General features: G+C 38.6%; 1 protein-coding gene across 6 annotated transcripts in view; it reads left to right on the top strand.

Annotated features, from left to right (window-relative positions):
* The window catches only part of NFXL1 (nuclear transcription factor, X-box binding like 1), a 63,205-nt gene continuing 38,817 nt past the window's right edge, over positions 3,061 to 27,448 (top strand). Inside the window, exons 1-12 of one of the 6 annotated variants that reach the window (XM_021100578.1) lie at positions 3,061 to 3,127; positions 3,521 to 3,766; positions 7,547 to 7,723; positions 12,382 to 12,491; positions 15,013 to 15,146; positions 18,750 to 18,928; positions 19,162 to 19,323; positions 19,429 to 19,529; positions 20,127 to 20,241; positions 21,914 to 22,038; positions 22,700 to 22,822; positions 26,226 to 26,316. In XM_021100578.1, the coding sequence (XP_020956237.1) occupies positions 3,523 to 3,766; positions 7,547 to 7,723; positions 12,382 to 12,491; positions 15,013 to 15,146; positions 18,750 to 18,928; positions 19,162 to 19,323; positions 19,429 to 19,529; positions 20,127 to 20,241; positions 21,914 to 22,038; positions 22,700 to 22,822; positions 26,226 to 26,316 (1,561 nt within the window). In that variant the 5' untranslated portion in view covers positions 3,061 to 3,127; positions 3,521 to 3,522. The other 5 variants (XM_021100583.1, XM_021100582.1, XM_021100581.1 and 2 more) reach the window with 5 other exon arrangements.

Here is a 27,448-nt window from a genome sequence, read left to right as displayed (position 1 = left end):
GAAGGAAATCATATATGATATTCTAGGGCTGAGGGAAAATACCCAAGGAAGGACGAACTTTGATTCCCCAGGCTGGTTCAGATCTTATTGGAAATGGTGTTATTTCCACTCACTGGATAGCAGAGAAGTTTGCTAGTTTGTTCTGGCCACAGCTGTTCCACAGTCACCTCTGGAGCAGTGATCAGGAACCAGTGGGGTGAGTTTGCAGAGGGAATGGGAACCAAGGCAGAGGTGTGTTGTGCCCATGTCTGTAGTGGGAGGGTGGCAGGTATAAAGGAGGGGGTGTCAGCTGCAAAGTGTGTGGTGACTCAGGGCACCAGTGTGAGAAAAGACTTTGGGGCCTGTTTCCATGTTACGAGGGTGGCTCGGAAGGAAGGTTATCTCTGGGCAAGACAAGGGCTGCAAGGTTGCTGACCCACTCTGCAGCAGCAGGAAATAGCAGGAGAGCATCTGTCCTCTTTCAATGCCACTGCTTCAGTGCCCTCTCCTGAGAAAACCTAATACCATGCACTTTATGGAGATGCTTAAAGGACTTCTGTCCTCCATCACAGAGCATATACTGAAGGGTGAATTGGAGCTCAGGGCCCATATACTAATAACTGGCATGGTGTTTACCTAAGCATAGATGTATCTGTCAAAGATAAACGGATTTAGGAGGCCGTGTGTGGATACACTGGCAAAAAGAATCTATATCAGGATAACATGTCAGTAATGGACAGATAAATACAATTAAATCAGAATTTTTCAAATGACTGGACAATAGGGGTATTCAAATATTTTATTTTTCTATATTTTATTTTAGACTTCTTAAAAAGTTGAGATGTATCATATAGCAAATTTCACAAATTATACAAGTATAATTTCTTTTTAACGTATGTATACAAAAGTGAAACTACCACCCAATTCGAGATAGAATTTTTTCCACCACTCAGGGGGATGTCTTTTCCCTCTTCCCAGTTAAAGTTCTCCCACCCCTACTAGAAGCAAGCACTAATCTGGCTTCTGTAACTTGTCCAGAAAGATTCACAAGTCAGTACTCTGTCGTGTCTGGTCTCTTTTGTTCGACATGCTAACTTTGAGATTCACCCATCTTGCTACACGTATCAGCATTCTTTTTGGCATAACATCCCATTATGTGAATATATCACAATTTATTTTTCTGTTCTCCTGATGATAGACCTGAGGGTTGTTCCTCGTTTTTAGCTATTATGAATAAAACTGCTATAATCATGAGTTTTTGTGGAGCTATGCACTCATTTACTTTAGGTATATGGACTGGAGTGTAATCATAGCTTTATCATTTTAACATATTTCTCATGTTCCCTTTGGATAAACACGAAGAACTCTTGCTTTTCTCAATTTTTATCTGAAATTTCAAAGTGAAAATAACAGCAATGGCAGCTGTTGAAATGTGTTCTCACTGTATATATGCTTTAACATTATGATACACACCAGCTCGCCACTGCTAAACTTTATTATGATATTAAAATAAATGTTTGCTCTTTCAGAGAGCACATAACATTCTTTTTGATTCCACAGTAATTACTATGATTATCAATTTTCATTGTATAATATGGCAGGGGAAAATTCTGATCATGTGAGCCTTTGGCCCAATTAGGTCTTCTAAAAGTAACTGGAATTTCTAGGTAAAAATTAAATATTTTTTCATAGTAATCATATAGCATGGGTTAGAAACCGCGAGGGAAAGAGGAGGGAGAAACTGGAGCGCTGAGAGCTCAAGCGGGCTTACCAACCAACAGAGTGGCTGAGAGCTCTGAGCAAAGAGAGCTCAGGCTCCCCCAGCTTAGGCAACAGCTTGTTATACAGGTAAAGGGGTAATTTCTATTTTTAGCACATTCTATTTTTAGCAAAGTTTCGGGATGGGGTAAGAAACAGTGAAGATACAAGTTATATTGTAACAGTTTCTCCGGCTATTCTTGTCTTGCAGCCTTGTGTTTCTTTTTGTACAGTTATCACCTAACGGCATGGTGTGTTCAAAAGTGTAAGTCAAGAGTCATACGACTTAGTTGCATGCCAGGATGCTGAATAAGAAAATTTTGTCTTTATTTTGTAATTAAAAAAAAATGGGATTGATAACAATAACTAGTTATATAAAGGGCAAGTTACTTAACCTCTCTGTGCCTCACTATTCTTAATGTAAGATGGGACTAATAAGATGACTCCGAGTACCGCACTATCCATAGACATATATATGTAAAACACTTTAAAATAGCACCTGGCACTTAATACTTGCTATATAAATATTAGTTATTTATTATTAAAGTACAGGAATTAGTTAAATTGAAGGGTTGTAAAGAATCCTATAGTCCCAAACAGCAATCAGTATATTTCTCAAAGACAGGCCTCCGAATTTTTGAAATTGCTCTTTTTCTATATCTTATTGGAAACAGTGAAGTCAGAAGAATTAGGATCACACCTGGCTCTCAACTACTTTCCTTAATTAAGTATACTTTACAGAGCTGTCCTGAAAATAAAGTCAGCTTGCTTCCAGAGAAGCATACTGTAAACTATTAAGGACTATGATAATAATACCATTAGCTTTATCCTCTCCATTGCTTTAGCACCTCAGAAAGGCGCTTTCTCCACTCCAAACACTTTCTCTCTCTCAGCTTTTCCTCCATCTTCCCCGACCCCAAAGTGTTTTCATAGTAAACGCCTTTCCCGTCAGTGAGAAAAATTCCCTGCCAGCAGAAAGCCAGAAAACAAGGCTAAAGATGGCGGACAGTCAATTATCGGCCCCTGGGACATGTTCCCGATACCCTGCTGGGTTTAGGGCAGTTGCGGGAAAGCAGCAGAATCTTCAAGCATCCCAAAAGCCTCAGGGCCCGCCCACTTCCCCACCTTGCGCTCTCTCTGTGGCGCCCACCTCTCCCGAGCCCCGGAGCACACCGGGAATTGTAGTTTCTGACGATCCGATTCAGTCCTCGCGGGTTCTCAGAGGACTTTTCTGCCACCCCACCCCCACCCCAACCCCGCCCCCAGCCTCCACTCTGCCTCAACACACAGACACAGTCCCGGATGAGGAAGCGGCCTGTGATGCCACGCGTTCTGAGAGCCCTGGGCTGGGGCTTCTGGGAGTTGTAGTCGCTGGAGGCGGGCGCCGTCGGTAAGGAGACGTAGCGTTTCAACGGGTTTGCTACCACAGTTGGTTCCTGGAGGGACCCGCGGGGTCTGTCCGCAGTTTTGCTGTCACCCCGCTACCCCTGAGGCTGAGGAGGCGCTTTCCCCCTCTACGGCTCTCCTTCTCCGGCGCTGGATGCTCCTTGCCTCGCAGTCCATTTCTCTGCCTAGTTCTCTCTCTCTTCGATCCATCTCCAGAGCCCGGGCTTAGCGGGGACTCGCCCTCTGGGAGAGACAGGGCCGCGACCCGGTCCCTGCCCTGCGGAGACCCTCCTCATTCTGCCCGGTACAGCGGCTCCCCCCGCTCTCTCCTTTCCCCGTCTAAACACCACCGCGCTCACGCTCCTTCCACTCTTTCCCCCCCTCCCCACTCCTGCAGGGATGGAAGCTTCCTGGCGCCAGGTGGCCGGTGGCCGAGGCCGAGCCCGTGGACGGGCCACTGCGGCCCCCTCCTCGGGAAATGGAGTCCATCTCCGCGGCGCCGGAGGAGGGCGAGAGAAGGGGTCGGTGGGCGCTACTGGTCCTGGCCCCAGCCCGGGAGGAGCCGCGACCGCTTCGGCTGCAGGTAGCTCAGCCCGACGCAGCCCCTGGGGATCTGAAGCGCCGCAGACTTCCGTAGCCAGTGGTGAGAATGGAACTTGTCGGGGGGCTCACTTGGATGCCTGCTAAGACATTTGATAGTCAGAACTGCCTCTGCCCCATTCATTTCTTTTCTTCTTCCGGAGTTTATTGTTAGCCTCATTTCTCAAACCTTTCAGGAAGCTGCTCATTCTAGGCTGATTCCCATCAGACTTTTTTCATCATTTTAAGTGATAGGAATATTTGTTATTTCCCCATCCAGTATTCTTTTCACTCTTTTTGCCTGCTAAGTGTCTAGACCAAAAGTTGCAAATTGTGCCCCCCCCCACCCCCCGAGGGGAGGAATCTGATTTAGCCTTTAGTTTGGTTTGGTTTGGTTTGGTTTGGTTGACACAGTGAATTAAATCTGAATTGGTTGCCAGTAGTATTTTTGTTTTTTCTTTTCTTTTTAAAAATCTCATAACAGTCTGGTTATCATCTACTTTTCTTGGAAAATGAAACTTTGTGGCTGTCGCGTGGGAACAGCCAGCTAGGCTACATCGAAGAAATCCCATTTAGAATGGGTTTAGGCTTTCCACTTCTCATTGGGTCTCCTACTTCTGGGGCCACGTGTCATTTGCCATCTTGATTTGATTGCCTTAGTTTAGTAACTTTAATTGTCTTTGTCCTGTAAGCACTTGAGTTTGTGGTACTTTCGACTGTGGTTCCTCGTCACAAATTTTGTGTCCTTTTCTGGGTATGTCTGGTGTGGCCTCCTCCTGCTTGTCAGTATCCTTCATCCAAAGCAGTGTTTTGGTGGAGCCTGAGAGCACACACTTAACTCTCAATTGTCCACACTAATGGAAGAGTGTAGGAGGCTAAGGGAAATAAGCCCTGAAATCATTGTATTGCTGTGCTCGGAATATATTTTTGGGAGGAGAGGAGCAGATTAAACTTCTGAATGTTTTCTTTTTTGTTTGTTTTGTTTTGTCTTTTTAGGGCCACACCCGCGGCATATGGAAGTTCCCAGGGTAGGGATCTAATCAGAGCTATACCTGCCGGCCTACGCCAGAGCCACAGCAACGCCAGATCCGAGCCTTGTCTGCGACCTATACCACAGCTCACAGCAACGCTGGATCCTTAACCCACTGACCGAGGCCAGGGATTGAACCTGCAACCCGAAAACCTAGTCGGATTCGTTTCCGCTGCGCCATGATAGGAACTCCCCTGGGTGTGTTCTAAGATAAAGTTAGGTGGTATTCCCTTTGTTAGTGAATTTTGGGGAGTGGTGGTGGTGAGGTGGGGGGGCAGTGTGAACAGTTTTGGTAGACTTTCTTGGATTTTCTGGTGAGTAGGAAAGCAGGCCTTCTTGAGCTGGATAATTGAGATTTGAGTGAAAGAAATAATATATGGGGAGGTTGCTTTGTCAACTTTCTTTGAGATGATCTTATGTGGGTCTATTAATCAGGTTGTGGATTTTTTTTTTTTATTATTATGTCTAATTCAGCCTTTTAAAAATGTATTCTTAAGAGCTCTTTCTCATAATGATATTTATCATATTGTACATGAAATTTTGAGTCATATATCCTACAGCAATTACTTTTCTTCTAGTACTCAGTCCTGTGTAGGCCCTGTACATTTTCCTCCAATTTTACTTGGAGTACTGAGTAGTCTCAGCAACAAGAAAAGGATAAACATTTCATGAGGGAACTAACAGATAAAACGTCATTAAGTACAAATATGCCACCTAAAATAAGAAAGTTTATATTAGTAGAGGTTCATCAGTTTTAGGCATAAAGTGGCATTATTATGGGCTCTAATGAATTAAGATCAATGTAGGATGTTTGTGGCTCCTTTCTTGTACTATGGTTGCTGTCCAGAAGAGTTTATTAACACTTAATGCTTGAAGAAAATTCTCAAGCATTAGTCCTTGGTCTTGAGGACTGTGAAGCCTCATTGAGAATGTGCTATGAAGTAATCTAATTCTTTTTGCATTATTATTTAACCATGTAACAAAATAAGTATAAGAAGTACAGGTGGAGTTCCCATCGTGGCACAGTGGTTAACGAATCCAACTTGGAACCATGAGGTTGCAGGTTCCATCCCTGGCCTTGCTCAGTGGTTTAAGGACCCGGCGTTGCCGAGAGCTGTGGTGTAGGTTGAAGACGCGGCTCGGATCCTGCGTTGCTGTGGCTCTGGTGTGGGCTGGTGGCTACAGCTCCAATTAGACCCCTAGCCTGGGAACCACCATATGCCACAGGAAGTAGCCCTAGAAAAGCCAAAAAAAAAAAAAAAAAAAAAAAAAGTAAAGTCATGGCCAGAGAGAATAGTAGAAGAACTGCTCCCAAATTTATTTAACATTTCTTTTGGGGATGAAATTGTTGTAAGAAGTACATCTTCCATGTTAGTAACATTTTAAATTATTGTTAAATAATTATGTTTTGTGACCACATTTTTTTCCCTTCTTTTTTAGGGCCACACCTGTGGCATATGGAGGTTCACAGGCTAGGGGTCGAATCAGAGCTGCAGCTGCCAGCCTGTTCCCCAGGCACAGCAACTCCAGATCCGAACTGAGTCTGCGACCTACACCACAGCTCATGGCAACACAGGATCCTTTAACCCAGTGAGTGAGGCCAGGGATCGAACCCTCATCCTCATGAATACTAGTCAGGTTCTTAACCCACTGAGCCGTGACAGGAACTCCTGTGACCACATTTTAGTAAAGACAAAACGTCCTTGAGCTTTCTAAGAAGCAGATTTTAAGCATAGTGGTTGTATGATGAATATTGCTTATGGAAAGTCTTTGGTGGGCCATTGCCATCCTGGGTTGTCGTATGGAAGAGGATGGTTTGAAAAAGTACCCACCTCTGCTGATTCTGATGTGCTCCCAGTGGGTATGTGTCCCATCTCTTAAAATTCACTGTGTACCAGTTGTTTTTAAAAATCTCATTTTATTTTATTATTGTTATTGTTATTTTTTCTAGTGCCGCACCCGTGGCGGCACATAGAAGTTCCCAGGCTTAGCTGCCGGCCTGCACCACAGCCACAGCAGTGCGGGATCTGAGCTGTGTCTGTGACCTACACCACAGCTTGCAGCAGTGCTGAATTCTTAACCCACTGAGCGAGGCCAGGGATTGAACCGCATCCTCATGGATATTAGTCAGGTTCATTTACCACTGAGCCATGACGGGAACGCCTAAACATCTCATTTTAATTTTTGTTAATGTCCTTGTTTTGAGGTTGACCAGCAGTGTTTTGATACTTTATCATACTTTTGTAATTTTAAAAGTTGATTTGATAGTCATGCTTTCTGAACAATTAGCTGCATTTAGCAGAATATTTAACAAAAATGAAAGTTTTCATTGTGGTATTCTCTTGTGTGACAAGAAATTTGAATATACTTTTTTTTTTTTTTTTTTTTTTTTTTTTTTTGTGGATGATAGAATAGAGTGCACCAGAGGTGACTTAAATCTATTTAAAAATGATGTGTTGGGGAGTTCCCGTCGTGGCGCAGTGGTTAACGAATCCGACTAGGAGCCATGAGGTTGCGGGTTCGGTCCCTGCCCTTGCTCAGTGGGTTAACGATCCGGCGTTGCCGTGAGCTGTGGTGTAGGTTGCAGACGCGGCTCGGATCCCGCGTTGCTGTGGCTCTGGCGTAGGCCAGTGGCTACAGCTCCGATTCAACCCCTAGCCTGGGAACCTCCATATGCCGCGGGAGCGGCCCAAAGAAATAGCAAAAAGACAAAAAAAAAAAAAAAAAAAAAATGATGTGTTGGTACATCATGCTTTGCTTTTTGAGAGAGAATTTTGCAGAAATGAAACTCATTTTTTTTTTTTTCCTTTTAAGCAGAGGTAATGTCTCAAAAGAAATTTGAAGAAATCAAAAAGGCTAATCAAGCTGCAGCCAAAAAACTTGTTGAAGAACACTTTAGCTCTTCATCTGAAGAAGAAGGAGATGACGATTTTGAAGGAAAAAGAGGAAAAATAGTTGCTAATACATTTATAAAGTATGCTACTCAGACAGGTACTGTGCGATCTTTTAAATTTTGACGTTATTACATCAGTAGAAATATATTCCTGACTTTTTCTAGCACCTTTACTCTATATGGAAAGGTTTTTGCATCTTAAGAATGAGCATTTTTATGTTGTAGAGTTGAATTTTTAATTTGAGTTATGTGTTGCAAAATGCTAAACTTTCTAATAGACGCTAATAGAATGGCAGTGACTTCTTCTAGAGCCTTAGAAGTTCTTCTTTGTGTTTCATTGGCGTTTCATTAGAATGCTGGGTGGGAGGTGCCAAAGCTCTCTGTGAGATGAGTGAGGTCAAGTTGTTTCTGGTTATGATTTGATTGGACTTAGGTCTTTGAATACTCTTTAAATCTATTCTTCATTCCTCTCTCTTTTTCCTCATGTTAAATGTGTCTTGAAGTCAATTTCATTTATTGACTTTATTCCTTTATTTTCTATCTTACAATTTCTCATTTTTTATACTTTTAAAAAAAATCTAAGTTTCCTCAGGTTTGATGTATCTAGTCACATATATCTGGGTTACTCTTTTTTTTTTTTTTTTGGTCTTTTTAGGGTCATACCCGCGGCATATGGAGGTTCCCAGGCTGAGGGTCAAATCAGAGCTACAGCTGCTGGCCTCCTCCACAGTCACAGCAATGCCAGATCCTTAACCCACTGAGCAATGCCAGGGATTGAACCTTTGACCTCATGGATCCCAGTCAGATTCGTTTCCGCTGAGCCACAATGGGATCTGGGTTCCTCTTAAAGCCACATATGTCAGGAGAGAAAGGGCCAAAGTGATGTTACTGTGACGGATTTGGTACTAAGTTTAAAAATAGATTATTTCAAATGCAAATGCTCTTATACTTGCCATATTTTATGCTTAAAGTCGTTATTGGAAACATTCTTGCATGCATTATCAGCATTAGTTACCTGAGTATATTTATTGATGGCGTCATGAGCATAGGTACACATCATCAAAAAGTTTTCTAAGGAATTTACCGTATCTGCCAAGGAGTTCAGATTAAGAAGCTTGACTAGGAAGGCTGCCTCAGCCAGGTAGAAGCTGATGGAGAGGAGTGTTAAGGTTAGGAGATTTCTTGCTTTTAGAGGACTTCATAGAAAGTAACTTCAAGTTTCCTGCTTCAAGAACACCTCACTCCAACCATTCTAAATAGAGACAGATTTTACTTTTAAATAGGACATTCAGGGATGTGATGCAGTGTTTCTGCCTAGTGTTTGGAAAACCTTTATCATTTGTAAGTTTTCTTAAATTTTTTTTTTTGGCTTTTTAGCGCGGCACCCCCAGCATGTGGACCTTCCCAGGCTAGGGGTCGAATCAGCTACAGCTGCCGGCCTACACCACAGCCACAGCCACACCAGATCCGAGCCCCGTCTGCAACCTACACCACAGCTCACAGCAACGTTCGAATCCCCCACCCACTGAGTGAGGCCGGGGATTGAACCCAGATCCCCTTGGATACTGGGTGGATTTGTTTCCACTGTGCCACAACGGGAACTCCCAAGGCTTTTTAAAATTTTTAATCTGGCTTTCATCTTAAAGTGTTCAGCCAATTTTTCTTCGCTTATATTAAATCCGTAAATGTTTTGGTTTCCATTCCTTTGTGTTCTGTACTTCGCCCCTGCCAAAGTAAGGAAATCATATCACCTGACTTAAGAACAGTAAATGCCAGGGTCATGAGATGGTTCCCTGCTCACGTTAGTGAAGTGAACACCAGAACTTTATCAGAGCAGTTCGTTCTTTCTTTCTGAGTGCAGCCTTTATACCTTTGTGATCCTTTTCTCAGATTTCAGACTTGAATGGTCAGCTTCCTGCTGGGTTTCTCTGTCTTGCTGGACCATGGAAACACAAACATATGTTGAAAGATAACTTATTTCTTCTCTTGTTTTCTTTAGTTATATTAATAATACCACAGTCTTCCCAGTCACCCACCCAAGCCAGAAATCTGGGAGCAGGGATGGCATACACATGGCATGAGTGTGTTTTATTCTCTACCACTCCTCCCCGCTGCCCATGTCAGGCAGCTCCTCAGATACAGCACTCTTTGCTTCAGAATCTTAGTGTGATCATTGACTTTTAAAAGCAGTACAATCTAACTGTCACCCAGTCCTACTGAGTTTTACTTCCTAAATTTCGTAAACCTACCCTACCTCTCTTGACATACCATCATTACCTTAATTCAGGCCCCCCACAAGCTGTTTAATATGATTAAATCCACATAATAACTTTGTGAGGTAGATATTACTATTACTATTTTAAAGAAGAGGAAACTGATATAGGCAGATTAACTTGCCTCAATAACGTTTTTTTTAGTCCTTTTTTTAGGGCCGCACCCATGGCACATGGAAGTTCCCAGGCTAGGCCTCGAATTAGAGCTGTAGCTTCCAGCTTACACCACAGCTCACAGCAACGCCGAATCCTTAACCCACTGAGCAGGGCCAGGGATTGAACCGGTTCCTCATGGGTACTAGGCGGGTTCATTACCCCTGGGCCACGAGGGGAACTCGGCCTCAAGAACATTTTTGGCTTTATCTGTGTAACTATCTCTTGACTGGTACTTCATGTTTCCAGTCTTGGTCTCCTCACACTCATTTTTCTTCAGTTGTCAGAGTGATCTTTTTAAAATGCATGACTTCAAATGCCATGCTATCTGCCATGCCATCTAGGGCATTGCATTTTATTGCTGTAGCTGGATTTTAATATAGTTTTCAAAGAAATTTTCAACTAATTTTATACATGTAAGGTTAGACTTTATTTTATTAAAACCTATTTATCTTGTTTTTATATTCTATTTTACATGTTAGCTGTTAAATTAGATGAAATTTTTTTTTTGTGTGTGTGTGTGTGTCCTTTTCTAGGGCCGCTTCCCGCGGCATATGTACGTTCCCAGGCTAGGGATCAAATCGGAGCTGTAGATGCCAGCCTATGCCAGAGCCACAGCAAAGCGGGACCTGAGCCACGTCTGCAACCTACACCACAGCTCACGGCAACGCTGAATCCTTAACCCACTGAGCAAGGCCAGGGATCAAACCCGCAGCCTCATGGTCCCTAGTTGGATTCGTTAACCACTTTGCTACAATGGGAACTCCCAGATGAAATTTTTAAGTGTTAACACATTCGTTAGAGCCAACTATGCCGAAAAGCAAAATAAGTGCATAGGATATATTTATTAAGTTTACCTGTAAGAATTCTCTTTAAACTTTAATGTTTCTTTAAACTAAAGCAATTGTCGTTAGTAATTTTATAGTATTTTATAGTGTAGGGAGTGATTTTATATTTTATTTAATATCCTAAATTATACTTGTATGTGTATTATGGTAGAGCAAGTTTTTGTAAGTATTATGTTTACTTGGATGATCTTAGAAAGTAAAGGATTGCCCAAGTGTCCTATTTATTTAAATTTTGTTTTTTTTTTTTTTTTGGTCTTTATAGAGCCACACTCGTGACATATGGAGGTTCTCAGGCTACGGGTTGAATCAGAGCTATAGCTGCTGGCCTACACCATAGCCGCAGCAATGCCAGATCTGAGCCATGTCTGCAAACTACACCACAGCTCATGGCAGTGCTGGATCCTTAACCCATTGAACAAGGCCAGGGATTGAACCTGTGTCCTCAGGGAGCTAGTCAGATTCGTTTCTGCTGAGCCATGACAGGATCTCCTAAATTTTTTTTTAACTTAAATTTTGGTTTGTACTATTCTTTTGCCATGCTAAGTATTTATGATAAACTATCTGTATTTATGATAGTTTATGCTGTTGGTCTACTTTTCTTGGAGGCTCATTCAGCCTGTGTTGGATGGTCTTTGTTGTACTAAAGGCCTGTAGGTTTATTTCTTTTACACTAAAGTGGCTCAGATTATTGTCCTTTTGGTATCGTGCTTTGGGGTAGTTGTTCTGCCTTTCATTGTGCTGTTAGTTCTTGGGCCTTCCCCTTGCCGAGGCTTAGCATAGTGGTTCACTTTGGAGTCACCCTGTGTTCCAAAGTGTGTTCCTTGCCTAGCTTTCTCAACTGTAAAATGAAAATGAAAATAGCTCACTCAATCTTCGTGAAATACAAATCAAACAGTGCCTAGCAATAAATGCTTAATAATTGCTTAGAGAAAGTGCAGGCTAGTAATTTTTTTCTAAGAAGTTTATGCTTCTTTTTTAAGCAGAAATGGCATGTTTAATAAAATAAGATCATTGTATTGATCTCAGGATCTTTTCATTCAACAGATTTTTACTAAGAATAAACTGTGTGTCAAACAGACCCACATACACACGTAGACACTTACACACACACTCATATGCATATTCATATGTTTAGGCTAAATGGCTCTGCTGAGCTTTGATGTTCAGTTCTCTTTACTTTGCTTTTTTTGGTGTGCTTTCCCTTGTTATTTGACGTCTTGCCGCTGTTGCCTGTGGCTCTGAAAGCAGGTGTACTCTGAGAGAATGCTGGGGTAATTGCTTTTGAGTCAAGTACATAAGATGTGATGCATGTGACCTCTTGGCAGTTCACTGGTTGTGTTTTTCTTAAACGTCTCATTTTTTCAGCTATATTTTGAGCAGTTGATATTGCTAGACAGTTCCCTTATAATGTGGTGCTCTTAGTGAGCTTGTGTCATTTTCCGATGTGGCTTAACCTGAAGTTTTCAATTTTTAAATTTCAAGATGGAGATGTACGTGAATTAGAGCGCACAAAGCAGTATGTAAATGAAGCTTTTCAAGCAGGGGCTATGACATGCCTAATTTGTATTGCTTCAGTGAAGAGAAACCAAGCAGTAAGTTTTTCTTCTTATCTAGATTAATGGATCTCTTCCAAGTATCTTATTTTGTGTTTATATTATGTAACCATTTATTATTCTTTTTGCTGATTCTTGTTTAAGAATACTTCATATGAGAACTTCATTTATGAATTAATATTCATTTTGGGAATCTGTAATTAAAAGAAAAATACCTCTAAACGAGCAATCAATATTTTTAGCACTATTAATATAACTGAAGCAAGTATTTTTAGTTTCAATGCATTTGTCAATTTGATAATGCACTTTTAGCATCTGTGCTTTATAGATTTCCACAAATACTGGAATGTTAAATAAACTATATTTCAGTACTTTCAGCAGGTTTAAAAAAGATAGATATGCTCTCTGCTAGGAAGTAAAACCTAGCAGTGACATTTATGGTTTCTTAGTGAATGTCTCTTGCATGGAGGGCACCGTGGAACGTGGCTAGGGTTAATGGGGAGAGATGGATTCAGAGATAACTCAGGTACTTAGAGACACTATGGCCTAATGATGAAGTTATATATCTGTAATGGGCATTAATAAAGCAGTTAAGGGGAAGTGATGACCGAAATGAATAGACTCATCGTTCAGACCTCAGATAAATGCTCTTATGTCAGCATTGTCTAGAGAAATGCTGCTCACATGTGAAATAGGTTGGTCATGTATAGTGAATCAGGAATGTAGCCTATGTCGGATAGGATAGCATGGTGGATGCAGGTGCCTCTGGTGCCCTGGGTCACATCTGATTGTCTTACTGACTTGAGCTGCAGTGGATGAATAGGCTCTGCCTGAGGATACATTCCCACCTTAAACACTTGTATGTGGATTTTTTTTTTTTTCCTACCCCAGTGCTTTCTTCTTGGGCACTAACTCAGCCAGTATGTGGGTGTAGTGAGGAAGCACAGCAGAGTTAATGTCCCTTGGGGCAGCATCCCACCATAGGGAATTGGGGGATGAGTGCCCCAGCCTCCCTCTTCGTTAGCGGCTGGGGCGGGGGTAGTCCTAGGCATGTTCTACCTGGTTCTTCAGAGCATCCCTAGCAGGACTGAGCTTTGGCCCTTGGCTGTAATCAGCTCAACAATACAACAGTTTATAGGCCTTTTCTTTTCCGTATCTTGTCCTCTTCTGCATCCCAGTTCTTTTCTCAGGTACTGCTCTAGGGGAGAACTCAGACTGAGAAGCTGGCTCTTTTTTTTCAGTGTTCTTGCCAGCTTATGTAGTATGCTCCCTGTCTGATTTGAAACAGCTGCAAAATGTTATGACTAAAAGAGAACTGATTTTTGTCAGGTGTAGCAAAGTGTTGGATGGTTTAAAACATAAATTTACTGTTACTCCTTAAGCTTTTAAATTGCATATATACGTTCCAAAGTTTTTTACTCATCTAATTTTTAGAATTTAGCATTAAATAGGTTGTATATAACAAGAGGGCAACACAGAGATTATATGTACATATTTGTGTTTAAGAATCTCTTCGTGGTGCTATTTATAATTAGAAATAACCTAAGTGTCTAGCAACCAGAAATTAAATTATGGTGGTAAATCAACAAAGTATCTATTATACAGCAATCAATATCATGTTATTTGAACACATCTGGTAAGGGTAAATGCTTATACTATGGATTTTTTTGTTTATTTATGTATTTATTTTTTGAGGGCTGCACCCACAGCATATGGAGGTTCCCAAGCTAGGGGTATAATCCCACCTGTTGCCACCAGCCTGTGCTACAGCCACAGCAATGCCAGATCCGAGCTGCGTCTGCAACCTGCACCACAGCTCATGGCAATGCTGGATCCTTAACCCACTGAGCAAGGCCAGGGATCAAACCCACAACCTCATGGTTCCTAGTCGGATTCGTTTCCACTGCGCCATGAAGGGAACTCCTTTCTTTATACTATGTTAAAATGCTGTAAAGTTACATATTAATCAGTACGGTATGACCTCATTTTTTTTAGGTTTAAAATATATACCAAAAAATTACAGACTGTCTAGAATGTTCTAGCTGAATAAATCTAGATGATTAATACTAATTTTCTTTAAAATATTCTACATGTAAATTAATTTTTAAAAAGGACTTCTTTTCTATTACACGAAAAGGAAAATTTCTTTAATCCTTAGGTAGCTCTTGAAATAGTTTAGTGTGGTGTATATTTTTCTTTATTTTTTTAAAGGGGGTTCATGTATTTTATTTTATTAAAGTATAGTTGATTTATAAAGTGCCAGTTTCTGCTGTACAGCAAAGTGACTCAGGCATACATGTAGATACATTCTTTTTTTATATTGTTTTCCATCATTGGTCTATCCCAGGAGATTGGATATAGTTCCCTGTGTTATCCAGTAGGACCTTATTGCTTATCCATTATAAATGTAATAGTTTGCACCTACTAACCCCAAACTCCCAGTCTATCCCACTCTCTCCCCACTCCACCTTGGCAAAGTGTGGTGATTATTTTATAGTATTATGGAATTATCACAGAAAAATAATTGCATACTTGTTAATTTCTGATATGTTTATGTTAGGTTTGGAGTTGTTCAGGTTGTTTCTGTATATTTCACATGCCCTGTATCCAGAAGTGGGCTAAAGACAGCCAGTTTCTGGTATCTTCTCCTTTGACGGATGATGATTTTGGAAAGAGAGATTATCCCTGGCCTTGGTAAGTCTTAATTTAGTTGGAATGTTTAGTTGTAAAATAAATGAAAATGGTGGCTCCTAAGTTCCTTTATTGGCAGTATCAGTATTCATGCTTGGCCTTAGTCATTTGGTTTGTGAAAATATGAGACCTTGTAATCCCCACCTCCTAATTTGTATAACTACTAATTCCTTTTGATAACTAATAAATCATTCAGACTAATGATTTATTAATGTTTTTTCCCCCCTGCAAAACAACTCCTTAGTTGTCCTTTTTAAAGAACTTTCATTTCTTTAGGACTAGAATCCATCATAATTCTGGTACTTCTCTCAGGAATTCCTATTAGTATGTATTAGTATCACATTGTATAGGACTCTCATCTATATTTTGATAATAGGCTTACCAATGTTATCCTCTTTCTACATTTATTAGGTTAGTTTGTCTTACTGGTGATTATTTCATCTTGAACTTTTGTTATATTTCCAGGAAAAGTTGGGTAGTGGAAATTTTTTATTTCTGCTAAAGAAAGACAATAAAAAATATATCCATACTGGCAACCCAGAGGGTAGATTTACTGTCAATATAATGAAGGATAAACTTTAGGGACTCTGGGTTCACACAGATATTCCCTTTTATGAATTTTATATTTGTAATTTTATGGTCTTTTTTTAACAGAGGCTCCCAAAATGTATAAGATCCAGGCTTCAGAAAATATGGATCCACATTAGACTTCTTACTACCATAAATACTAATACATTTGTAAAATTGTGATAGTATAGTTTTTAAAAACATTTTAAATGTACTGCTTTGCAAACTTTTTTCTCTGCCATCTGTGATAGGTTTCATTGCCATGTTACCAAAAGGGATATTGAAGTTAATTAAAGCAAAATGATGTGTTTAGACTTCTCTTATTTTTAAGAAGAGCCAGAATTTGTAGACGAGGTTTCCTGATATCTAAATTCAGTTCTTTTTCTGTTTTTCTGAGGTTTGTCTTATGGTATTACTTTTATTTTTTATTTTTTTGCTTTTTAGGGCCGTACCCGCATCAAATGGAAGCTCACAGGCTAGGCATCGAATTTGAAGCTACAGCTGCTGGCCTACATCACAGCCACAGCAATGCAGGATCCAAGCCACATCTATGACCTACACCACAGCTCACAGCAACGCCAGATCCCCAACCCACTGAGCAGAGCCAGGGATTGAACCTTCATTCTCGTGGATCCTGGTTTGGTTTATCAACTGTGAGCCACAAGGGGAACTCCATAATATTACTTTGAGATACATTTTTCTCTTGAATATTAGCTTCTCTGAAAAAGTTTATTTTTCAAAGTCTGTTTTTTTGGTACTATAAATTATTTATTTGTGAAAGAATTTTAGTGTTTAATAGGTACAGACTTAGACATTCTGGCTTAATTTTAGAGATTTAAACTTTTCTTGTGCTTTTTCTCACTCTTGCTGTTCTCACTTGTATTTTATGTAGTCATTTTGCCATAGGGGTAGAAAATACCAGCTAATAGAGGAGTGAACTACGACTTCTAGATTTAAAAGGAACAAAAAATTCAGTCAAATGTGTAGCAATCCTGGCATTCCATATTTTACGTTTTTTCAGAAAGAAAGAAATGGCTGTCCTGGTTAAGGACATATTTTGTTCAATCATCAAAATGAAGGTAGAATTTGATAAAAATGTTAATAGTTTATTTCTTTTCTTGGCTGCACCCATGGCACATGAAAGTTCCCAGGGTAGGGGTTGAAGTGGAGTGTCAGGTGCCGGCATACGTGACAGCCACAACAGTGCCAAATCCCAGCTGAGCCAAGTCTGTGACTTTCACTGCAGCTTGCAGCAACGCAGGATCTGTAACCCACTGAGTGGGGCCAGGGATTGAATCCACATCCTCATAGATGGTAATCGGTTACTGCTGAGCCACAGTGGGAACTCCTTAATGTTTTAAAATTAGTTGTTTTGTGGAAATTAAACATTTAAAATGGACAGCTTTCTGCTAAACTGTTGCTTGTGTATAAATGAGATGTGGCATAGTTATATTTCATTGTTACCATGCCATAATTTTCAGTAAAGCTCATGCATGTGCACCTGTTGCCTTCACCTCCCCCAGTCTCCTGGAACAATTCAATCTCAATGTTGATGGATAGTTTTAAGGTGTAATGAGTTGCTTCTTAGGACTTGTGTCTAAGTTTAGTAATTTTTCTTTTTTTTTTTTTTTTTTTTTTGTCTTTTGTCTTTTTTGTTGTTGTTGTTGTTGTTGTTTTGCTATTTCTTGGGCCGCTCCCGCGGCATGTGGAGGTTCCCAGGCTAGGGGTTGAATCGGAGCTGTAGCCACCGGCCTACCCCAGAGCCACAGCAACGCGGGATCCGAGCCTTGTCTGCAACCTACACTACAGCTCACGGCAACGCCGGATCGTTAACCCACTGAGCAAGGGCAGGGACCGAACCCGCAACCTCATGGTTCCTAGTCGGATTCGTTAACCACTGTGCCACGATGGGAACTCCAGTAATTTTTCTTAGTAAAGGAAATTTTAACTTTTCCAGCAGAATTCCATTTTTTTTTTATTCTGGATGAGACAAGGTATTTTGTTTTTGATTTTTAATTATAAGAACAAATAAATAATTTTGTTTATAATAATTTGTGTTTTTCTGAATATGTGTTTATTTGGAAACAGAACATGTTCTCAGGAGAATGAAAATATATTGTATATGATAACAAAAGAAATTTAAATGATGATGTGAACTTTTTCTAATATAGTATACTAACTACTCATTTGGGGATTAGAGGATTAGGGGATGTAGGATTAGAGGATCTTTTGAGAATGAAGTGATCTGTGATGAATTTGATAGAGCTGAATATTAGCACTTGCTAGGTGAAAAATTTTCTGCTTTAGCAGAGAATATGAAATAGTGTTTGAACTTTTCTTTGACTTGGGCACATTTGAAATATATCTATTTTGTATTAGATGTTGAAAAATAGGAAATTCTTTTATATGTTTTCATATACTTTCCTCCTTAATTCTAGATTGTAGGTCATATATCCTGCTGCTGTACTACCTTCCTATAACCTAATTTCTCTCTTCTGCTTGCTGTTGCTAATATGTTTTGCTTATTTGTAGAACACCCAACCAGACTTAAAACATTGAGCTTTATATGATTGAAATGAATATATATCAAGAATAAAATTCAGATGGTTAGTAGAAAGCTAATACTGCTTTCTTTTTGTAGCTGTATTCTAGACATGTGTTGTTTAATACAGTAGCAGCTAGCTACATGTAGTTATTTAAATTTTTAAAAGTTATAAAATAGAAAATTGTTCCTTCCTCTGTTTTCCGTATTAGCCACATTTTAGGTCCTCGCTAGTCCCGTGTGGCTAATGGCTACTGTGTTGAGCATGGAAGGTATGGAGAACTTCGATCATCTCAGGAAATTTTTGGACAGAGCTGTTATAAATGGTTGAAATCAATTTCAGTAAGATCTTATTTCTTACAAACATCATGAGGGAGCAGAGGTTACATTAACATAAAGCTGATTGTATGTACTCCATTATTAAGTATACTTATATTCCTGTCTCATGTCACTTTTGTAGGTGAAATTAACTTGAGTAATTTCATTCCTCTTTGTAGTCCAAAATGTAGGTTTGAATACAGACGATCTGACACACCTAGTAGGTATTATTGCTATTGTGGAAAAGTGGAAGATCCACCTTTAGATCCATGGCTTGTACCTCATTCATGCGGCCAAGTATGCGAGAGAGATTTTAAACCTCCTTGTGGCCATAAGTGTTTACTCCTCTGCCATCCAGGTGAGTTATCGACTCTGTTTCTAATCGTTTGTGGAAGGTCGTTTCTTCTTATGTCAAAGCAAAAAAATGGCAGAAGTTGAACTCAGCGCTTAAGTTTATATAAGAAAATATTGACGGGGATTGCCTCTTTAGGAAGTGTCCGTAAAGAAAGCTTTAGAAATTACTGATAGGGGTAGGAGCTGAAAATTTTAACTTTTGACTCTGATTTTTTTTTTCCTTTCATTGGATTCTAGGTCCCTGCCCCCCTTGTCCAAAAATGGTCACAACCACTTGTTACTGTAAGAAAGCAAAACCTATCCCTCGCCGGTGTAGTGCTAAAGAATGGTCCTGTCAGCTGCCATGTGGGCGGAAATTGCTTTGTGGACAGCATAAATGTGAAAATCCTTGTCATGCAGGTAAAAGGTCATACCTGTTAGGTGTTCCTGCCTTAAGCAAACGTCAGAGCAGTCTCAGTTGCCTTTCTAATAATGCTCCATCCTAACTTACCATTTTGATTTTAGGAAGTTGTCCGCCGTGTCCAAGAGTTAGCAGACAAAAGTGTGTCTGCGGCAAACAAGTAGCTGAAAGAAGTTGTGCAAGTCCACTGTGGCACTGTGATCAAGTAAGTATATATATATATATACTTTGAGGAGTGGGTGCTAAATTGTAAAGAAGCACAAACAATTAGAAATGCCAGTTAGATTTAGTTGGATGAAAGAGGAAGACTAGCAATTCAGATGAATTATAGTCATGTTTTAGGAAGCTTTTTCAATGTAATATTTTAATTATGGGGAAAATTTTTTTCTCAAACTAACAGCTATTTTTTGAATTTCAGGTTTAGTACATGTGTACTTTTTTTTTTTTTTTTGCTAGCCCTCCCTCACCTTGAATTAATCCAATTGAGGAGGTAGGATTGGCACTGTAGATTGTCTTAGAATTGGCATGGTTTTAGTACCATTCGGAAATCTTTGGTGGATGGCCGTACGAAACGATATGTTCTTTTTTCTTTACTATATTAGAAAATGTACTTTTTGGTGCATAAGTAATGTGTCTATATACACTTATGCGTATATGTAAGACACCTGTGTAAGATATAAAGCATAATAATATGAGGAACAAGAGAAATTGCTTATTTGCAATTGAGAAAGGATTATGTCGTGTTACCTAGTCTTTTGTTAACTTTAGGTCTTTAGCTATTGCTTATTGTGTTTTATTTCAGGTATGTGGGAAAACACTATCATGTCGTAATCATACATGTGAACAAGTCTGCCATGTAGGTGCTTGTGGAGATTGTCCCCGATCTGGGAAAAGGTTCTGTCCATGTCAGAAGTCAAGTAAGACTTCTTTTTAAACCTTTCATGAGATTATGATTATTTATCATGCTAATTAGAGTACTTTCCAATTAAATTAGATTTCTCTGGGAGCTTGTAATGTAGTTTCAATAATAATAATACAGATTTGATATCAGATTCCATACATTTGAATGAGAGAACGATGTAGCATAGTGGATTAAGAACTTGGATTTTGGGAGTTCCTGTTGTGGCTCAGTGATTAACGAATCCAACTAGGAACCATGAGGTTGCGCGTTCGATCCCTGGCCTTGCTCAGTGGGTTAAGGATCTGGCGTTGCTGTGAGCTATGGTGTAGGTTGCAGACGTGGCTCAGGTCCCGCTTTGCTGTGGCTCTGGCATAGGCTGGCATCTACAGCTCCGATTTGATCCCTAGCCTGGGAACCTCCATATGCCACGGGAGCGGCCCTAGAAAGGCAAAAAGACAAAAAAAAAAAAAAAAAAAAAAAAAGAACTTGGATTTTGGATTCAGGCAAATCTAGGTCCACATCCCCACTTTTATGAACTACAGTTTCCTCAAGTTAAATACGAACAGTAATAGTACTTTCTTTATAATTGTGAGAAGTAAATGATAAAATGCACAGAAAATACTCAGTGTATTGCCCAACACATACTAATAATCATAAACTACTGTCATTAATGTGTATTAGGTTACAGGTGAATTTAGTTTCTGGCTACTTTGAGATAAAGGCATAGAAGTGTTGCGGTTCAAGTTTCCTTTCTTGACTCTGCATCAATACAGCACACACAGTTGTTAAGATTATTGCCATTATTTGTCATAATATGTTTATGTTAAAGGTCAGTTTCATAATTTTCTTTTTTCATTTTTATTCCCACACCCATGGCATATGGAAGTTCCTGGGCCAGGGATTAAACCCGAGCCATAGCTGCAACCTATGCAGCAGCTGCGGTGATGCCGGATCTTTTAACCCACTATGCAAGACCAGGAATTGAACCTGTAGAACCTGTGACTCAAGCCGCTGTAGTTAGATTCTTCATCCACCATGCCATTATGGGAACTCCGGTTTCATAATATTTTAAGTCTGGATTTTTTTTTTTCCCTAGCCTATGAGGTTATTTAGAGGTTTTGTGTTTTTTTTTTTGTCTTTTTAGGGCCTCACCCAAGGCATATGCAAGTTCCCAGGCTAGGGATCAAATTGGAGCTGCAACTGCTGGCCACAGCAATAGTAACCTGGGATCCAAGCCATGTCTGCAACCTACACCACAGCTCATGGCAATACCCAGTCCTTAACCCACTGAGCAAGGCCAGAGATTGAACCCATGTCTTTATGATACTAGTTGGGTTTGTTACTGCTGAGCCAAGATGGTAACTCCCAATTTTTTTTTTTTTTTTATTCTATATGTAATTCTTCATGATCTTATTTCTTTAGAAAAGAATTTCTGACATAGCTCATAAAAATGTGCTTATTGAATATGGTAACTTGTCATGTGTTGAATTCTTTTTAAAAAGCATAAACATCACAAATATTAGGGATTATTTTCATTAAAGTTCACTTTTTCCAATAATTATGTATATGCCAAAATTCATAGCGTGAAAGAGCTGTCATTCTCTAGGGAACCCAAAGACCATGGCACATTATTATTACTTTATAATAATGTGTATTATTATTAATACAGAGTTTTTCTCTGCTTCTAGAGTTTTCTTTGCCTTGTACAGAAGATGTACCAACTTGTGGAGATAGTTGTGACAAAGTTCTTGAATGTGGAATCCATAGATGTTCACAGCGTTGTCACCGAGGACCTTGTGAAACATGTAGACAAGTTAGTCATCTCCTGTAATAATTACTTTTAAGAGCTATCTACCGTAATACCTCAAATGGAATTGCTTCGTAATTGTTTTCATAAATATTTATATCATGATCTAGTATTTAGGATGAAGAAGTGGGAGAGTATGCCAGCAATTAAATCTGAAATTACCCTTTTTTGTTTTGCTTGGTAGAAGTTTAAATGTTGTCATTTTTTATGGATTATTGTTGGCTTATTTGTTCCCAGGAGGCATTCAAAACAATGATGAATTAGGCCTAGTGATGATGGGAGAAAAAATGCCCAAATGTTGTTTTGATTTTGATGTACTGTTAGATAATCCAATTTTCTTTATTTCTTTCTTTTTTTTTGAAAAGAGATGTGTAGATGTTATGGTGTAACTAGATAAAAGGGATTTTAGTGTGTCATATTGTTTTACTATTGAATGCCAGAATTTTTACTAAATTTAATAATGGGGATTCTATGAAGTCTTTTCGGAACAAAGTAAGATACAAACAAATGTCTTAGGAAATTTAGCTTTGTTTTTTTTTTAAAGGCATTTTGTACAAAAGACTCTTAAAACTTTTCTCTTTCATTTTTTACTAATTATGAAATTACAATGTGAAAAAAATCATGTCAACAAAAGTCAGTTTTCATAACATTTATTTGATTCTTCCAGGAAGTGGAAAAGCATTGTCGCTGTGGAAAGCATACAAAACGAATGCCATGTCATAAACCTTATCTTTGTGAGACAAAGTGTGTTAAGATGCGAGACTGTCAGAAGCATCAGTGTAGGAGAAAGGTAATAAGCTTGGAAAACTGATTTAAAAATTCCTCTAGAATTTTTTCTTTTTGGGCCCATAAGAAGTGCATTCTTGACCTGTGCCTCAAATATTCTGGCATGTTCTTTGCTTTCCATGTGCATATTAATTCCTAATGATAAATATTCTAGATTATTCTTTATATTAGCGGGAAATCTTACCAAGGCTTTAAATAACAAAAGTCTCTTTATCCTGTGCATAATTCTTTCAGCTTGGTTCTTGCTGTTTCTGTTCCTCGACTTTAAAACATCATAGCAGTGTTAATGATAGTTCTTTTGGTGTAGTAGAGGCTTAACTTCTGTTGTTCAAATCTTATTTTTAGAAACTTGATTCAGAATAAGGTCAACTGGAGTATTTTAAGTCTGTAGATTTGTGTGTTTTTTTGAGTCCTTTTTGTCGTTATGAATTATTTCTTTATCTCTGGTAAGATTTCCTCGTTCTTATCTATTAAATATAGTAGTTTCAACTTTGTTTTGCTTAGTGTCGGTATGGTATATCTTTTCTATTCTTTTACTTTTAACTTACTCATATTGTTATATTTAAAGTGGATTTCTCTCATCCAAATACTAACCAGGCCTGATTGTTTAGCTTCTGAGATCAGACAAGATCAGGGTTCAGGGTGGTGTGGCCATAGACTAAAGTAGATTTCTTATAGACAGCATTTAGTTAATAGTTTTATTTTATCCAGTCTTTGTCATTTAGTTTGGGTGTAGATGGTTTACATTTATGGTGATTTTTTTGTTTTTTTTTTTTTGTTTTTTTTTTTTTTGTCTTCTGTCTTTTTAGGGCCATACCTGTAGCATGTGGACGTTCCCAAGCTAGGGGTTGAATTGGAGCTGTAGCTGCCGGCCTACACCACAGCCACAGCAACTCTGAGCCGCATCTGAGATCTACACCACAGCTCACGTCAACACTGGATCCTTAATCCACTGAGTGGTGCCAAGGTTTGAACCCCTGTCCTCATGAATACTAGTCAGGTTCCTTAACCACTGAGCCACAACAGGAACTCCTATTGTGATCTTTAAGAAAATGGTTGGATTTAAATTATTTTGTGATTTATTTTCTGTTTGCCCATCTGTTTTTTTGGGGGGGGCTATCTTTCCCCTCTTCTTGTGTCTTCTGTTTGATTCATTGTTTTTCAGTGATTCCATTTAATTCCTTTATTCAGTTCTTACGCACTTTATACCCATGTATTTTACAAATTTTTTTTTTTTTTTTTGCTTTAAACAGGTACTTTTTAAAGAGTTTGAAAAGTAAAAATAGTCTTTTATGTTTGTCATCAAATTCATCATGATTTTTGGTGCTTTTCATCTTAATATAGATTCACATTTCTGTCTGGTTTATTTTCTTTTATCTGAAGGACCTCCTCTAACATTTCTTGTTGCCCTGGTCATGAATTCTTTCAACTTGTGTAAACTATCTTTAGCCTTTGTTTGTGAAAAATATTTTTTACTGTAGAATTTTAGTTTAGCAGTTTTTCCCCCATGCTTGAAACATGTTGCTCCATTATCTTTGTTATCCTTATCCCTCCATATGTAAGGTGTCTTTTTTCTTTGGCTCTTTTTAAAGATTTTTCTCTTTATCATTAGTTTTTAGCAGATTATTTGTGGTGTTCCATTGTTTAGCTTTCTTCATGTCTCTTTAGCTCAGTTTTTATTGAGCTTCTTGGTCTGTTTGTAGTTTTTATCAAATTTGTGAAATTTTCAGTCTTTATTTGTTCAGATATTTCCCCCCCACCTATTGCCTTCTTAGACTCCAGTAATGAGTATGTCATGCTGCTTGAAGTCCCATAGACCACTGATGGTTCCTTTTTATTTAGTCTTTTTAATTTTCGTATTTTCAGTTAGCTTATGTTGCTTTGTCTTCAGATTCACTAATTTTCTTTTGCATTGTCTAATCCTATTGTTTATCCCATCCTGTGTTTTTTCATCTCCGACAGTATTTTTTTCATCTTTGAGGCTTGGAGTTGTGTCTTTTTTGTTATCTTTCATGTCTGTCATTTGCATGCTCATGCTATCCTCTCTCTTCTTGGATATGTGGATGGGCTATACTTCAAATACCTAGTTTAATGTCCTTGTCTACTAATTCTATCATATGTCATTTCTGGGTCTATTTCTATTGATTGATTTTTCTTTTCCTTTTGGATTATTCTTTCCTGTTGGGAGACTTTTGATTGGTTTCTAAACATTGTGAACTTTATATTTTGTGCTACTACTTCTCTACAAATTCTAACCACATGGGCCTCCCTAAACTATGAACTTTGTTTCCTCAACTTGGTGAGATCACTGGACTCTGCTTTAATCTTTCTTCCTGTGCTGTAGCCTGGAAACCTCTAGGTCTAAGCCTGCGCCATCATAGGACTTACTTTGTTTGCTTCTCTCCTTATAGGGCTTTCTGTCTTGTCCTGCTTAATTTCCAATGTCTGAAAACTGTTATTTCATATATTTTACCTGATTTTCTAGTTTAAGACGGGAGAGTAAATCTGGTCATTATTGAGAGACAAACGTTGAAATCTTATTCACATCATGGATCACTAACCTTCTTTTTCCTCACTGCTACTGTGAAAATGATAGGCATGTAGCATTATGTGGTAAATATTTGCCTAATTGAATGAACTATTTTGACTTTTAACTGCCTTCCAATAATGTGTGTTTTGTTTTGAGCTATTTTTAAACAAGGGAACTTGTTCTTAAGTAGGTTACAAACCTAAGTTTCTTTAAGACAGTTGTAGCCTGTATTTCCTTTCCATAGTTTGGATATGTGAGAAGTCAAGCAGTGAGAGTGGCCATATGGAATTTATGTAGTTGCCTTCTGTTCGTGGATGAAAATAAAGACAGGTCCTAGACAGCTGTATTTCTCACAGATTGGGAATAGAGAAATGACAAAATAAAGCTAGGAGCAAATAGCCCATCTCTGCTTCTTTCCTTTAGTTAGTCTCTGATTATGGATAGAAAGTCGCTGAAAATTAACCTATACATTGAACTGGTTTTATTGTCATTGTATTTTAAAAATAGCCAGATTGTTCACCTGAATTGACTGTGGGATTTGGCCATATCCTTCCTATGGTTAATGTTGTCAGTCTCTGCTTAGACAAGTAGAAGAGAAACTATCTTTGTGAACTATTTTAAGTCATAGAATATAACTAAGGGGCAAGAAAATTTAGCTTGATTTTACTGAATTAGGTCATTATCTATTAAACTTTATACTTAGTACAAGATAGTCTACACAAGAATACTTTGTATTTTGTATCTTGAATACTTTTATTTTTATAGTGAAAAGAACTATCTTTTGATTTCCCTAAGGTCTGTGAATAACTAGTAATGGCATTCATAATTATGTATGTTTTTCAAATTACCTGTTCTTTATATATTGCTTTCCCTTCAGTGTTGCCCTGGAAACTGTCCACCTTGTGATCAAAACTGTGGACGGACTTTAGGATGTAGAAACCATAAGTGTCCATCTGTCTGCCATAGAGGTAAAATTTAACAATAGCTGTAATTTTATGTTTCTATTTACATAGTGCTTTATAGTTGATAGAGAGCTTTCACATTTATTATCTTACTCTTGACATCTTGAGAAGTTAGAGCAGTTGCCAGTATCCTTATTTTATGGATGAGAAAATTTAAGATAAAGAAGAGTCAGTGACTTACTTGAGAGAAATGTCTGGTAAAGCAGTATAGCCAAGATTTGAGTGCAGGCCTTCTGAATATAAACTTTTGTTCTTTTAATAATACCATATTGTTTTCTTACTTTTTCCCAGCCTTCTGCACCTAGTTTTAAAATTAATTAATATGTTCTTAGGTTTTTTAGTATTATTTTGAATTTTGGACATTTATATAGAATTAAGTCTAATAAGGGATTAGATATATTCTAACCAGTGGATTTTTTTTTTTTTTTTTGGTCTTTTTAGAGCCACACACACAGCATGTGGAGGTTCCCAGGCTAAGGTTGAATTGGAGCTGTAGCCACTGGCCTATGCCACAGGCATAGCAGCATGGGATCTGAGCCACATCTGTGGCTCACAGCAATGCCAGATCCTTAAACCACTGAGCGAGGCCAGGGGTTGAACCTGCATCCTCATGGATCCTAGTCAGATTTGTTTCTGCTGAGCCTCGACGGGAACTCCTCAAGTTTTTTTTTGTCTCAGGGCCCCTTTACCCTCTTTTTGGACCCAAAGAGCTTTTGTTAGTGTGGGTTATACCTATTGATATTTATTGTATTTGAAGTTAAATTAAAATGTAATAATACTTTTTTTTTTGTTGAAAATAGTAGCAACCTAATTCATCTTAATACAGTAACTTTTTTGTGAAAAATAACTCTTCTCTGAAAAAAAATTTAGGGAGAAGAATGGTATTGTTTTATATTTTTTCAAATGTCTTTACTGTCTAGCTTAATAGAAGATGGCTGGATTCACATATCTTTTGTGATCTCTGCCTTCAATCTATTGTGATATCACTTATCACACAGCTTCTGAGAAGTTCTATTCATATGAAATTTTACAGATCAGCTGAAAAGGTTTCAGGAATTCCTAAGTTATAGACATTGAAAACTGAGTTAACTTTATTCATGTGAAGTATATTGGTATGGAATGGAATCTATTAAAAGAT

Source organism: Sus scrofa, chromosome 8 (genome assembly GCF_000003025.6).
Source record: "Sus scrofa isolate TJ Tabasco breed Duroc chromosome 8, Sscrofa11.1, whole genome shotgun sequence".
NCBI lineage: Eukaryota > Metazoa > Chordata > Mammalia > Artiodactyla > Suidae > Sus > Sus scrofa.
Note: the sequence above shows the minus strand (reverse complement) of the source record. Positions and strands in the feature narration are given on the sequence as shown.